Source organism: Manacus vitellinus, unplaced genomic scaffold (assembly GCF_001715985.3).
Source record: "Manacus vitellinus isolate BGI_N305 unplaced genomic scaffold, ASM171598v3 scaffold_16_pilon, whole genome shotgun sequence".
NCBI lineage: Eukaryota > Metazoa > Chordata > Aves > Passeriformes > Pipridae > Manacus > Manacus vitellinus.
In genome coordinates, this window is record NW_021939189.1 from 43876 (window position 1) to 60642 (window position 16767).

At 39.6% G+C, this 16767-nt stretch overlaps 1 protein-coding gene across 1 annotated transcript in view; it reads right to left on the minus strand.

The window, feature by feature from the left end:
• Window positions 1-16767, minus strand: part of IQGAP1 (IQ motif containing GTPase activating protein 1) — a 53843-nt gene that overhangs the window by 33309 nt on the left and 3767 nt on the right. The window contains exons 3-7 of the mRNA XM_018069559.2: window positions 4798-4954; window positions 4352-4429; window positions 2660-2736; window positions 1229-1296; window positions 150-263 (exon numbers count right to left, since the gene is read on the minus strand). Coding sequence (XP_017925048.1) covers window positions 150-263; window positions 1229-1296; window positions 2660-2736; window positions 4352-4429; window positions 4798-4954 — 494 coding nt within the window. The remainder of the gene's footprint in view (window positions 1-149; window positions 264-1228; window positions 1297-2659; window positions 2737-4351; window positions 4430-4797; window positions 4955-16767) is intronic.

A 16767-nucleotide genomic window follows, 5' to 3' on the forward strand; every position in this document is an offset into this window, starting at 1 on the left:
ATACAGAAGAGAAAGAACAAAAAGATCTTCCCGGTCTTCCAAAAGGCCTATCAAAAGGACTGTACTAGACTTGAAACAGGGAGCATTAAAACCAACACTTAATTGATCTGCTGATTTGAATAATCAAACAAAACACTATTTTTCCTTACATGCTGCTTCATCCACAGAAAGCTCATTTGCTAGAATTCCTCCAATCTTGCTGAAGGCAGGCATCTGAATACCATACTTCTCCAGTTCAAGTCTCATATTACTGATTTCCTCCTCTGAAATATACATTAAAACAGTGTTACACAGGCTTAAATACATTAGCACTGCTATACTATTTGCTGCTAAAAAAAATTAAGATAACTACAACAGACTGCAATTACCATTTAAATAATACTTTGAATATCATTCAGTAAGTGAAACAAATAAATGAAAACTAGTAAGACACTTTGCACACTTTCCTAAAATCTACATTTTTTTCCCAGAGACTCATATGGGAATATTCTGTAGTCTTTCTCACTAGAAAACAACACAAGACTCTCATGAGGAGCTGGAAACAGACTCCATTCTGAGGTACCTCAGCTGTGGTTGCCAGCAGGAAAATGCACAGGCAGTAGTTTAGGATTTTCTTTTTCCCCACAGAGAGACTACAGTGAGAAAAGTGAATGGAGGGTACCAAGATACGCTAGGAAATAAAGTTTATATACCTTTTAAATCTGATGCGTGCCCTCAGGCAAGAACGTCACTAATGCAAGACACAGAATTTGACACTTTTGCAAAAATTAAGGAAGTGAAACCTTGAAGAGGCATGTGAACATGACACTTTGTGCTGGCATCTCCTGCAGCCGATCAGCTGGCAAATGCTTCTTCAGCTGATGGCACCTCTAGTTTAAACTGTCACAGGAGGTCAGAACTGCTTACCAAGTTCAAAACTGAAAACTCCCAAGAGGATGGATGCAAGGCTTAAGCATCTTACAACAGTGACATTGTCACAACAAAAAAAGTTACGACATTGTCATTTGCAAAAGTAGTGATTAGTGAACTGATGGCTATAGCTGCCTGGTTCAGAAGCATCCAAATCAAACCTTCTTCCTAAATTACTAGAAGTCCTCATAGCCATTAATGTTTAATTTAATTTGCATTTAGGGTATCAACAGTAACAATCAGTTCAACAACTGATCTAGTAGGGTATGAGATAAAGGCAGCACAGGAGTGTTGGGGGTTTTTTGTTTGTTTTTTTTACCTGTGAAGTCTACCTTGCCATATAAATCCTGAATCTGGGGGGCAAGACCCAGTTTGAAAAGGTACAGGCTAGAAAAGAAAATAAGCAAATAATTAGAACTAGTAATATTTCTGTGTGGTTCTGACAATGATACAACTTTAGAACAGATTCAAGGACAAGTAAGCCAATGTAACAGCTGGTAATCATCAAGTGGGTGAGCTGACTCCCCTCTTCCCCCCTCAGCTGAACATAACTGGCCCACCACTCTGAAGTCTTCAGGGAATTACAGAATGGTTGAGGCCAGAAAGGCACTCTCAAGTTTGTCTTGTTTGAGCTCCCTTTTCAAACCAGGTCATGTTGGATCAAGTTCCCCAGGATCATGTCCAGATGGCTTTTGAGTATTGCCAGCGGTGGAGACCCCCAAACATTCCAGGGCAATTTGTGCCCCTCCTTGGTCACCCTCACAGTAAACAAAGTGTTTCCTGATGTTGAGAGGAACTCTTCTGTGGTTCAGATTGTGCCAGCTGCCTCTTGTCATGTCATGGGACATCATCGAGAAGAGCCTGGCTTCACATCTTTGCATCCTCCCTTCAGATAGCTGCACACATTGCTGAGATTGCCACGGCCCCATCTGTTATCTACACTGAATAGTCCCAACTCTCCCAGCCTTTCCTGAAGGCGATCCTTCTTTCAACTCTCTGCAGCATGCTCCTGTCCCTCTTATGCTGGGGAGCCCAGAACTGGACACAGGATTGCAGGTGTGGTCTCATCAATAGCGAGTAAGGGGGAAGTATTCACTAAGCTGATCTGGTTTATTAAAATGAGGTTAATGTATTCACCTAGGCCTCACAAGAAACGTAACTGTTACAAAGAAGGGATGAATCCATACAGCTAAGTACAGATGGGACTGAGAAAAGTGAAGCAACTCCTCTAATTTTTGCCTGTCATGCCAGCTCAGCACGATCACAGAATCACATAAAGGCTTGGGTTGCAAGGGACCTTAGAGATCATCTAATTCCAACCCAGCCCCCTGCCATGGGCAGGGACACCTTCCACTATCCCAGGTTGCTCCAAACTCCATCCAACCTGGCCTTGAACACTTTCAGGGACGAGGCAGCCACAGCTTCTCTGGCAACCTGTGCCAGTGCCTCACTATCTTCTTGGTTAAAGAATGTCTAGCTCTAATTGAGAGGGTGAGAGGGTGAGAACTGGAATGGAAAGGCAGAAGTCACAACATACTTGACTGATTCTTTTTTCTTCGGCATCTCATTTGGCCACTGCCCAAGACAAAATACTGGCTTCATGGATCTTTGCTCTCACCTGGCAATATTGTTCTGTTAGAAAATTTGCCTTCATCTAGCCTTCAGTTCAGCTCTCTCTCCTCTCACCTTTCAGCTTTGCAGAAAGATTTCAGAAGCAATCAGATTTTCTGTCTGGTAAGGTATGCCTTACCTGAGTGCATGAATACAATAGATACAGCGTGGCATGTTCTTGCGATCATAGATATCTGTAGTTTCTGGGTAGAATATCTAAAGACAAAACAAGGTTAGCAGCCTGAATGATATTCACTCTACATAGCCAAATCATATCAGTCCAATTCTTCTGCACTACAGTAATGAAACAGCCCACGAAACAAAACTCTTCAAGCTTCTCTGCCCTGGACCAATGTTTCTCCTACCTGAAGTGCCAATCCTGCCTTTTGTTTCTAACACCCACACCCAAAACAGAGCTCCCCTTTTCCTGCCAAGTTCTACACATGTGAATAGGTAGACCCTTTCTTCTGTGTGTGCATCAAGATACTGGGTCGTGACTTTGGTGAAAGACAAGAGATGAAAAAAATAATTACAGCAGAAAAGAGATTGTTTGGATTAAATGGGATTGAAAAGCAAGAGAAGAGATAGTTTCAAAGGGAAACGCAGACCAGCACTGAGGTGCTCTGCATACTACATTTTCAGTTACCTGGACCCAAAAGCTTTCAGACGGTGTCAAACACAAACGTCTTCAAAGTTTAACAAAAGGGGTTAATACTGGAAGTCACAATTAATTCAGAAGTACTGAAAAGATACATTATTTTCTAGCTATTGGAAGGTTCCTTGCTGTTGCCTATGAGCACAAAATAGCATTGCTCTTTCTGTAAAGACAAGAGCAACTGGAGGACCCTCAATTCCACAGCATCAGTTCCCTGGCTCTTCTGCATGAGAAAATACTTAAAGCAATGGTAATTTTTGTAAATGTACTGGACCCCAGCACAGTTTCTTTAACATCTTCTCACACATTTATTTCAACCCAAAATCCACTTACATCTGATACTCTTACCTCATACCTGGCACTTAACATCTCTCTAACTCCTCCTCGTTTATTTTCACCTAACCACCCTAACAGCATATTTCAGTATTTCCTAATCCCAAATGCGTTTCTGTAAGATCGTCATAAATCCCATGAAGGCTCAACCAGTTAATCACAAGTTATTTAAGAAACTTTGCCAAAAATGAAGTGTTTAATTTTCAAGCACATATGCAAAGAAAACATACACCAGATTAAACTGCGCAATGCTGGTTTTGGTGAGATTAAGCATAACATGGTTTACGAAAAACCTTGGCTATAAGCCCAACACTACCACAGTCCCATATATATTTTCAGGTAACTGTGTTTATTATCTCAGGGAAGTTTATCTAGCCATTTCTCTAGTCAAGCCAACAATTCATATTTGATCAAGCTACACCAGGAACATTTCAACCTGATATGAAAATTTCACAGGGAAATCTGAAAAAATGAAGAATATAGTATTTTCTGTTGTGCTCCTATTTTTAGCATAGATTTCTAAAAAAACTTCCACAATCAAACTGTAGCTCAGATACTGTTCAAAAGAATGCAAGGCAAGAACAATGTAATGCAGATGTCATGCAAGATTAGTAATAATAAGAATACAGTACAGAAGGATTAATTATTTTACTCCTAATTGTTCTCACACACATAGCAGAATGAAATCTTCCAGCAAGTTTTAGGAGAGAGTTTCTACAGGGACATAAATCTAGAATTAACTAGATTCAGTGTGCTGATTTTTGTACAACAGCAAATGCTTCCACAGAACACAAAGCTTTTCTGAGATTATTTATTTATTTGCATGTACAACATAGAAGTTACCTTGGGGAGACCAATCTCAGACATGGCATTCAGCCACTGGATTACATTATCTGTGTGTCGGAAGTGGAGACCGGTTGCCTGAAATAAAAACAGGCAGAAACAAGAGGAAGAGCAGTAAGAAACAAAATATCACAGCTGCCAAGAACAGCAAGGAGGTTCATTAAGACTGATGGTGAAAACAGCACTTTTACAGAAGTCAAAAGTCTTCTATACACACTTATATTGACTGTTTACGACAAATTATTTCACCTAAGTGCAAGTTTAGATACAAAGCTAAGAGTCCGCCTAGTCCCTCACTTAATCATTATTCTAGAGTGAAAGCAGAGTTTTTAAGGTAAGACTAATATAAACTAACTTTCTGCTTATTTTCTCATACTACCTCCATGTGTACATATTCCTGTTTTAGATGTCTGTCTAAAGAAGTATCCATGGTCAATACCACTCACCTTATATCTAGTCTGTTCCCTATCATAGATTTTTTTCACAGAAACCACCTTAGGGGAGAAAAAGTTTCCAAGTTTGGCCAGGTAGACTCCATTTCTCAATCCTTCTTCCAGCTCTGTTGTGGCAGGCAGCTCCTCATTCAAACAGGCCTCCATCCATCTGGAAGTGCAAGAACAACAAAGCTGGTCACACGAGTGTATTTCCAATTTGTGAACACAACCCCATGCTAAACAAGCTTCATGCTGCTACTGCTGTCATACTCAAGCATACTATTCATTTAACAATAAGGGTTGAAAATGGATATAACACTACCACAGAATCTGTGTCATTAAAATGCTAGTCAATAACACTTCAAACAAAATATTAATGAGAAGTACGGAGTCCATCAGCCAGAGTTTCAAAAGTAATTAAGACACAATCTCATCTTCATGTTTCTCCTCCAGCCCATGATTTAGTTGGTACTGGTCTAGACATAGCAGCCATCTTGTCCTTTTAACTAACTTAAACCTTCCTCATGAGTACAGGTTTATCTCACAAGCATTTCTTTACTCTCATTAAGTATTTCCTAGTTATTTTATGACTTTGTGCCACTTACTCAAGCTCTTTTAACTGATGTCACAGAGAAGCCCTACAGCGTTCACAGAATCAAAGAACGGTTTGGACAGGACAGGACCTTAAAGTTCATCTCATTCCACCCCCTACCACAGGCAGGGATACCTTCCCTTAGACTAGATTACTCAGAGCTCCACCCAGCCTCGCCTTGAACACTTCCAGGGATGGGGCTTCTCTAGGCAACCTGTTCCAGTGCCTAACCCCCCTCACAGTAAAGAATTTTTTTCCTAATATCTAATCTAAACCTACACTCTTTCAGTTTGCTGATGTTGTCATCAAGTCTATCTTTCTATGTATTTTCTCCCACTCTATTATACATTTCAAAAACGGAAAAAAAATGGAACAGGTATTCCTCTCCTCATAACAACTCATTTTCCTTTATCTTCTTGCCTTCCATCTCATTTATGGTGTCACGGATCCTCATGACAAAAATAAAGAATACAGCAAATAATTTGAGAAATCACTGTCCTCAAAACAGAGGCGCACATTGGTATTTCTTCTGTACAAGCTATTGGAGGCTGTATACTGCAAGCTCAGCTACAGTTTCTTCTAAAGATGACCTGCTCCCTGGCTGCTGTGTTCTGTAAAAAAGGGAGCTGCACAACCACAGACCGCTTTCTAAAGCGTTTTACTTAGATGATGCCTCACTTGCAGCTGAACTCTAAAGCTCTTACAGGGCAGATGAGCCTTGGATCAGTTAAGATCACAGAAAAGCGGCTTTCAAGACAATAGTGGCCAAGAACGGCAACAGTCCGTACTATAAAACAGAGCTGACAGTGTAACATAAATGAAGTTAATAATTTGGCTCATGGGGATGATAAGCCCACATCACTGGGACTGATCTGAAACACAGGCAAGTAAACAATCCTGCTTGAAAACAAAGCACTTTAAATCCCAAAGGAGACATGATTACACTATGGACTGCAGCGTGAGCCCAAGAAAAGCAGCTTGCAACCCAGAGCAGGACCCAAAAAAAGCAAGAAGGAGTAGCGTTTATTAGGAAGAAAAAGGTTCTGGGAACACCTGGCCAAATTCTCTATATAAGCTACAAAAAACCCTCATTCTTCTGAAAACTACTATTTTCCCAGGTTTTGCTGCTTTCCTCTCAAAAAACTTAGTTGCTTTTGAACATGAAGTGCTAGAAAAATGCAGATAAGCAACTGAATACGTGATAGAGAAAGACACTGTCACTGGCATATCACAGACCATTATAACCAAAGACTCCTAAGAGGACACAGAGCTACTCAAACCCTGGAAGAGTCTTAATCATATTAACAGCTTTCATAGTACCTTCCCAACTACCTTACTGGGAAAACAAACAAAAAAAAAACCCACCACCCACTTTGTTCAGACTAGAAGGCCTCAAATGGAAGTAGAAGTGACATGTGACCAAACCATTAAATTAATGCCTTACAGAAGGACACAGAGACAGTGAGTTCTGTTTAAGCATTTTGATAAGATAAACAGCCCATAATTAGAACATAAGTTGTTTCAATGTACTCATATCTGTTTCAACAGGTTCCTAAATGGGTGTTAATATAAGTACAAAACTAGAGCAATTTACATACAATAACGCTCCCCTTTGGTGTAGCACTGCTTAACCATTTGCCAGGACAGAGGACAAAGCTATGTTTGCAGAAAACATTATCCAGTACCTTTCATATTTAAAAGCCCACATACTTGTATTAAAATTAACACCTGTCATTGTTAAAAGGCAGAAATAAATGTGGAATTTCCAGGTGAGCAAGAGGAATGTATTTCTCAATGAGGGGGGAACCTGGTTGATGGGCAACAACCTCTACTCCCTTTAGACATTAGGCATTAGAACAATATGCCACTGATAAGCTTTTCAGAGAAACCTGGAATTCTTTCTGCTACTTCAGCAGTTTCCACTACACTCCCTCCCTCTCACTAGCACAGAAAAGGTAGTGTTTAACCCAGAATGAATTCCTCAATCAAGTTTCATCACATGACAGCATAGGTAACACTGGATTCTACAATTTTACTGAAGCTAGCTCAAATAAAGTATTAATTGCACCTTTCCAATCTGTTAGTCCTACTGCTACAAAACGCCTCTCCTAAAAAAAGATTCTTGAATACCTACATGAAGCTACTACCCTCATTATCAATTTTAAAGCTAGGCCTTCCTTGAGAAGAGATGATAATAAAAATGTAACATGAGGTATTGTCAGGCAGCTAGTCTCTCAATTCATGCTATCTTCAAACTTTTAAAGGAAACTTGCTCCATTACCAAGGACTGGAAAAAAGTAACATCAGTTATCTCAGCTACCAACGTTTTTATTCTCCCCCAATACAGCATTATTGAGTGTTGTGACAAGTTACACAAACGTGTTCTATGTTTCAACAGTATTACAGGCAAATTTCAACCAGAACTGGAGTTTAGACACAGCAAAAACTTAACATTTGATCACAGGGCACACATTTTGCTCTTACACCTGTGAAACTGTCAACTGTGGCAAACCCTAAGACAATGGAAACGACGTGGAAAAGAAAGAAAACGTCATTCTCTTCCTCTCAGACTGATTACAGATAAGCTTGAGGAAGCAGAACTAGCAATCCATTTCTCTGGAATTCGTTACAAGAGTATCCAATATAATAAACAAAAATAGTAGAGCAGACAAAAAAAATGGACAAAACCTCTAAGGAACAGTGCTTATAACATGACAGGACTACCACGCAGTATGTCCCGGCACAAAAAGAAAACAGCACAGCACAGAAAACACAGAAGGCTTTAACAGTTGGAAAATAGTGATCTTCACCAACCAACAAAGCAAGCTCACTTCTTGGTCATTACTAAGTAGCAGTAATTTCCAGGAAAAACGAATTATCTGCAGGGTCAGAAATAAAATTTTTAACCTTCCATTATTCTAGAATGGTTTTTCCTTTTTCACACAGACCTACCCAGTGACATTTTTCAACTCTAAGATGACACTGTAGCCCAACCATCTGCATCCGCACCCTGTGGTCACTTTCACAGTGCTGGCCTCAAAGACATGCCCTTTCCGTGCTTCTAGCAATTAAGAACCCCAAGAAGATAAAGTATGTAACCCCGACACATCATGCTGAAGGATAGCCAGTACCACTAGTATCAGGGTCTGGTACCAGTGCTGTTAGTTGTCCACAGGACCACATCACATTCTGCTTACTGCACACCTCACCGATTTCATTAGCAGGAAAGCTGCAAACAGAACCTTCGCATAAACTTCCGAGCCCCTAGTTTGAGAGCACTGGCCACAAAGTTCTTGATCATCACACAGGATCGTTTGTCTTCTCTTTGTAAGCATATCAGTGCCACAACACTTCTTGGTTGCTTCTAGTGTCGCCCTATCAACTACATTTCAGAAGGTGGTTGTTGTTGTCTGCTTCTTCAAGAAGGGTGAATATGCTGTTTCCTTCTGATCGAGGTCTAGAAGTGGGCAGGAGGAGCATAAAGCTTGATTCTCTTTCCAGGTTCATATGACTTGTCAGCCTCCAGTCTCTGTAACACTGTCTGTATACTGCACCAGTGTATTTTAATTAGAAAAACAAGCCTGCCTAAACCTGTGCTCTACTTACACAGTCAGACTGCGTTACATATTTTCTTCTCATAAGCGTGAAAGAGGCAGGCTATTTGCCAAAAATCACGTTCTTCAAACAAATCTTCAAGATGTGACTTCCATGTACATACTCACACTGTGGGTACAATTTGAAACGTGGTAATCTTTTTGCACTTCCAAAATGCCTGGAGCATCAAGAAAATCAACACTGGATACCTTTATGTCAAATATCATAATGCTGATGCAAAAGTTTTGTCCATAAGAAAATAAATGGAAAATTTACTCTTCATCTGCCAAAGTCGACACATAAAACTGCAGCAGTAAAGACCCAAAAATATTTACATGCTTCGGTTTTTGGCAGTTAATTAGCTAGTTTCACAATTCCAGGACAACTTCATTTTGAAAAACAAGGACTTATAACATAATGAACCTGTCCCTGTGTTGAAAAGGACTTATATTTAGGTGGAAAGTAATTGTTTCACAGGATTTCTGACATACAGTAAATGATATAATCTTTCTCAAGTAATAAGTTGTGATAACATCTTCTTCATGTGGCTGCTGCAACTGGAAAATTTGTCAAGAATCTGGTAGATGGCAGAAAACAGGCAAGAAGAGGTCAGAACTCTCTGTCAAATGGAGTTTCAGCAATCACAGAATAACCACCAGTCAGAAGTTGGAAACCAGCCAGTGAGCAATGCTAACCTGCCATTCAATTCATATTACAAAAATGACAAATTATGTCACGCAAAGACTTTCAGAATACCTAGCATTCCACTCAGAACAACAATATGTCCAGAAAGAAAACTGTGTCCCTTTCCCTAACTCCCCACCAGGTTTGTTCACCCTCAGGGTCAGTATTTGCATAACACATCAATGTCTTTACTGCATCTTGCTAGTACCCTGCACTGACACACAGGATTTCAAATATTATCTTTTGCCTGAGAACTCATCCTACAGAAACAAAGCTCACAAAAGGAGACTAAAGGACACCAGCACATTCCAGACAGCAGGTGTCCAATCTAAAGGAAGGCACCAACAATACTTATTTAGAATTCCACTCTTCCAAGATCATATTCAAATCCTGGGGAGGGGCTGGGGTGGGGGGGGGAAGAGGAGCACAGGAAGGCTTTCACAGTGGTGTAACAATCAACATCCTGGGAAACATGATCACCACCAAGAGACATTGTGTTCAAGATCAGTCACTTACAGTCTTCCAAAGCAGATAAACCTGAAATCACACCTGTAAACGCACAGGGCTTTGCTGATATCAGTATAACATATTAAGTGAGGTACCTCCTAAACTATTAAAATTACACCAGTAATTACCATAAAACTATCAGGACTGTAATTTGAAATATTCTATTGAGCAAGATCTGTTTCCTAAAACACATTCTGACTGTTCACTGGTTTATAATTCTCTAGTTCTCTATGAAAAGCAGCATTCTTAGTTTCAATATCAACTCAAAATTTAAATATTTGTCACCTTCCCCAGAATAGAAATGCTCTTGTCTTCAACTAGGTCTAAAGCCAGTATCTATTGAACCTGTAATGTGGCAGATAAGCATGAAATGCAGTTACACCCTTGTATCAACAGCATAGCAAAATATGGCAGACCATGCAGAAGGGGGAAGCTGATTGTATTTGACATAAAAACTGGAAAAAAAACCCCAGGTTTCACTCAATCTTATACTCAAAAGCACCAGAAAGCATTTGGTGCCCAAGAAGTCTGTCCTGCAATCAGTCAAGCAGGAAAAGGATGTTCATGCTGTCAATCTAGCAGTGGGCCATTACACCCGGCCCAACAACAAGCATCAGGAGGTCCAGGACCTGTTGCCCTGACATGGAAGGCGAGAGATACCAGTCAGCAAGTTCTCCTCACATCTCCTGGGCACTTCCTCAGTCAGAAGCCACATGCAGAACTTACAGGTTACAGATAGGCCTTTTCATACCACTTGGTAACAAACAGTGATGATTATCTCTGCCTTGTACCAAGTCCATGACTTACCAGTATTTGTTCACTGTGCTGAACACAAACAAGTTGGGGTCTGGATGACCAGCTGCTAATCTGGGCATTTTTTAAAGACAGGTCATTCCACCTGTTGCCTGTGGTGCCTTCACATCCAGACACTTCCGTTCACATTCATTTAGCCCTTCTACCGCAATTCCCCACACATTTGCCAAGGAAAAGATGCATGGCCATTGCAGCATCATAGCAGAGGGAAAAATGGCCAGAGGGAAAGGGCAGCACCTTCTTTCCCCCTCCCCAACAGGGTCTGCATAAGCCATCAGAAAGAACGTACAAAGCTATGGCTTAAAGGTTTTTTCACCGCTCAGTATTGACAACATCACAGGTATTTTTTGGACAAATCATACTACTCATTTTATTGAAAGAAGAGGAATCTCATGCTCCAGCAGATCGTTCATATGTAGACGCTATCTCAAACCTCTTTAGTTCAGTTACAATTGCAGACTTAGCAGACATTCTCATAGAGCACGAAAAGAGAAAACTTGGGAGACAGCCTCAGCTCTTCATCCGGTTCACCTGAGCAAGGACGTTAGACACATGCGGAAAAATCCCCAACAAAAACTTCTCTTTAGAATAACTTATTCTATCAACTCTGAACAAATCAAGGAATCACCTCAGAAGATTAAAGATCTCTCAGAGAGGTAATAACAACCAAGTAAATAAATTTATCACATCAGGAGTGTTCTCTTCTAGAAAAGTAGGTGCCTATTTAAATGTCTTTCAGTAAGGTTTGTACAGGAAGAGTCACAATCTCTCAAATGGAGAGCTAAAAAAACAAGCACTGCCCACAGCTAAAAGGTCCCAGAACATTCTTATTATGCACACAGTTCAAAGATACTAAAAAGCAAAGAATTAATGAGTAACACAGGCCAGATTTTTTCCACGTATTGACGTACTCTCCCTGGCAACAATCAGCTGAACCAAAGACCGTATTAATACTCTAGCATTTAAATCTTTACCCTCAGCCCTCCCTCTTAAAAGTAAGTACCAGGTTCCTTTTCCTCCCTTGCAAACACTGCCAACAACCTGTAAAAATTGCCTTAGCTGCTCTTGCTGATGAGAATACTACCATGTTTGCCAAAAAGATTTGTCATTTGTCCTAGAGAGCTTTCAGATGAGTACTAAGCCAACAGTCATGAGGACCTTAATTATCATATACTCAAAACCATCTTTCAAGCTAATTGCCATCATCACTTTCCATTAGAAACTAAATAGGCCTAAATGCTTGGAAGTTACAGCATCAATGAAGTTACCACACCTTAAGACTAACTTAATTTCTTGTAAATAAGGGTTATTAAGGAGCACTCCATAGTACCAATACTCAAGAACTGTTAATGACAACTATTTGCTTTGGTTATTTGGGGCTGCTCTCTTCTTACATTACATACAATATTCCTTCAGAAACCACCCTCCAAACAGAAAAACCCCCGTCTCCAAACTGAATTCCGTACAGTTGTTTCTTTCCTCCTCGCCTGCCTTTCATTACTATTTCCAGTGAGTCATTAAAAAAGTATCTAAAGTAAAGCAAAGTGAAGCAAAGATCGTGGTATTCCACCACTGTCCTCTCCCTACCTCTCTCCACCCACTTCTCAGAAAAATACAGTTCTGAATGTGCATTCCAAGACACTTCCAGTCCAGACAGCCACTCCCTGCCAACTGCATGAGGTCATCAATGAAACAGTACAAGATCTGTAGAGAAATATCTCCTCAAGTGCAAACAGGAGCCGATAAAAGCACCAGATAAAGTGGTGAGAGTTAAACAGAAGGTACTTCAACTTATAACTACTGATAATAAAATATTATCTATGAATATTCATGGTTATTCAATCCAATAGGGGACTTGCATTGTATCTGACAAAAGCAGAAAACAAACAAAAAGAAATCCACCACGAAACCACACACGTGCAAAAAAACCCAATAACCAACCCAAAAACCATTACTTGACCCGACTTACAAGTGGAAACACGAAGAAATAAAGAAAAAAGTCTTGATTAATCTGGAATAAAAAGAGGAACTCTGTTATGCCAAACAAGAATAAGTTCTGCTATGTCAATTAGTGACCTTCTGACCCACTCACCTGATCTAGAGGGGTAACTTTTGGTGGGAATTATGTAAGTCATACTCAGTCAAATGCCAGTTTCTGGAATTCTGTGACTTGGATTATACGTGAAGATATCAGGACTCCTCACACACAAATACATTTACAAATACAAGCATTTATGAAGGAGCTCATTTGCCTCTTGACTCTGCAACCGTAGAAATCCAGTTGTACTTCAACACTATAAATGGTTCAAAAATTTAAAACAAAGTCCTCATTCTAAAGTTAGAAAATAAAAAAAAATATTTCTGAAAGGAGTCATAAGTTTAAATTAAATATCAGGAAACCAAACAGATAGAATTCAGAATACTCAGACTGTCTCCCTTCTAAATGTGAAGACATCATCAACAAGAGGAACACCTTCTTTGGCTTTACATTACAGGCTACTGACAAAATTACTGCAGATGTTTTCTAAACATAACTAATTCCATCTTTAGATCTTTTTCAGCATGCAATGCTAACCAGCAAATATTAAAGAGAGGATCATTGTGATCTGATAGATTAAATATAGACACAGGTCGTCCTGCAAAAAGCAAAATAGCTTTCACATATCACAACTACAGAATGTCTCATATCTAGTCTGTGAACAGTTCAAGATCCACCACATTATCTTTTTCTGTTATTTACAAAATTCTAGTAATTTCCTATGCTTCTGAGGTAATACAATTAATTGCTAATAAATTGCTGAAAGACACAAAACTGCAGCTGGACTGAACACACTCTGGACATTCAAATATGAATGCAAATGGAAATACCTTTAAAAGCTAAAAGAAATCCCATCCCAACAAGTCAGGTTTTCCTAAACTGGGGGCGGCGGGGAAGGAATGGGAAAAAAGAATGAGCTCAGAAATACCCAAAACAATCCCCACCTTTCTTTTTCTTTGAGGGACTCCTGAGTCACATTACAACTCTTGCTACCTTGAGATTTACAATAAAACAAAGCAGCAATAAAACCACAGCAGTGGTTCACACCACCAGGACTGTGGCCCTCTGGGCTATGTGGCACAGATTGCTCTACCACCTCATCCTCAGAATCCTCTGAGAGGTAGTGCCCTACAGCTTCAAAACCCATAGGAAACCTGTCTGTGTTTAATTTGCACAATAACTTAAGCAGGATTTAAATAAGATATTTTGCACACGACTTACTTACCTGAGGTACACTGAGAACCATACAAAAGTAAGTGAGAAAGCCTAATCCTGCTTTTCTCAAACTACCTTTCTAATACCTAGCGCTCTATCACAGCCCTGTTCTTAACCAAGGCTCATAAGACACATATTTTAACTAAACTACCTCAGTTCTTCCAAGTTCAGGTTAATAAGAGAAAAGAATCAGTGTAATTTATCCCCTTTTTGAAAAATCTGATTTGTAATGAAGAAGCCTCTTGAGACTAATCCTGTGTAAAAGAGCAACTATCACATTTCTTTCACAAAAAGATTTAAGCTGCACTATTTTAAGCATCTTCAAACAAGAGCTCCTACAGCAACTGATATCTACACCTTTACAGACCCTGATGAACCAGCTTTACAAGATTACTCACAGAATAAGCTTTGCAGAGCACTAACTCTAGATGTGTTTAATCTGTCTAGAAAGAGGTGTCCTCTGTAATTCTTCCTTTTCATTCTTCTGGGCACCCTACACCTCTGAAAATAAGAAACCTCTTGAAGCAAATATCGGATGACTATGCCAAATTCTGAGAGACAATGATATCCAAACACTTTCAAACTAAATGTGGGAAACCCAAAAAGATGAAGACCAGATTTTTTTTTCTTTAAACACTAGTTTTCTTGTAGGAAATCTAGCTCCCCGGTAAACAATTTAGGTTTATTTTTTGCTTCAAGACGGACAAGTCATCCCAGTCAAAAAAAAAAGAAGTGCTCCCTACCTTAAGAGAAAGCATGGATGAGGGGGAAGGGAAAGTAATTTACAGAAAAGCATCAATAGGAAAGGCTCTTCAGACTCTACTACACAAGCACAAAGTATTAATTTCTTTCCATGATTTCATCAGTTTACACTAAGCCATCTTCCAATCTGTCAGAAAAAAGGGGATTACCACAAGAACACAGACAGTACACTTCAATCCTGAACTGATTAGATCCACAATATAGAACAATCATCATCCTTTCCTTACTAAATAGGGAATATTTTCTACAAGAAAATCCCAAAATGAGAAAAAAACCCATAGGGACAGATTCCATCCTGACTCATTCTAGAAGAAACACACTGCTCAGGCAAGTTAAACAGTTACTGGAAGCAGCATAATCTGGGCACTAAAATGCTTACACTATGCTAGGACATAATCCAGAATGAAAATATTTCCTACTATCACAGTGGAAACACATGGTACCATCACCCACAAAGTCAGATGAGGAAACAAGAGCCAACAGTACTCTCGTTGCACTTGGAGAACTAAAATATTCCACTGTGAAAGACGAAGCTTGAAAAAGCCTTTGCCAGATTGCTAAGTTCTAATTTCATCATGAAAATGCCACAATACCCCAACAAGTACCCCACATAGGAAAAGAGGCTATCACACAACACTGATGAAGAATATTATAGTGCACCACCCTGACTTCTTGATAAGAACTACAAAAGAAGGTCTCTCGAGTTGCTTCTGTTCCAGATAAACATACCCTTACCCTTCTGCGAGCATGAGCTATCATGTCACAACAGAACAGAGTATAGTCTTTTATCTGCACTGCCACAGCTTTTCTATTGGACTACTGTGATTTGGAGACAAACAAAAAAAAGCAAACCAATCCAAACAAACAAATAAACAAAAATAGAATACAAATCATAAAACTTGAAGTATTAAACAACACTTATTAATGAAGCCATTTTATTCAAGAATGAGGCATCTAGTTGACACACAGTACAGGAATCCCTCTATTCACAATCTTCATTTTAGCTCCAAATTTCATTTCAATGTCTTTCACAATCTTGAGCAACTTAATTGCACTCTGCCTCCCTTTCTCCAACTAGCAAGAATAATTCCTGTTTCGCAAGACTGTTGCACATTAACTGAAGTCAAAAACTGCTAAGTAACAAGAGAACAACAGTGACAGTGAAATAAAAAACCAAGACAGCAGGGTGGAATACCACTAAATAAGAACAAGTTATTCCTCTGCTAATGCTTCTGATGTATGCTCCCTAGCAGACAGGTACTCCAAACAACTTCAAGAAATACTCAAAGTTACTGCACATTTGTTGTTACATCAGACAGTTCAGAAATCCAAACTTTTCTAAATTTTTCATTTCCGCATGAAATTAGGTGCTGTTGCTGTGTTAGGTATTTTTGCCTGAATTTTTTTGCAAATCTTGGCAAGGAATTTAACAGAGAATCAGCACCTCCTCGAGCATTTACTCTGAGGCCAATGACAGGAAGAGTCCACGAGGGATCTCCTCCTTGAAGAGGCTCCTTCAAGCTTGGACAGTGACCACAGTGCAACTCCTCTCTCCCGGTTTGCCCAGGACTTGCTCCTGATGATTTTGGATTCAAAGGGAAGAAGTTATTTTGAAATATAGATCTTTCTCACTACTTCAAACTTCATCCAAGTCCATACAGATGGAAAATTATTATCTGCTAGTAACTAAGCAGTCTCTCTGAATTTGTACTAGTGACAATTGTTACAAAGCACTTAAAAGACTACAGTATACACTGAGTGTTCCCTGCCCTTTCAA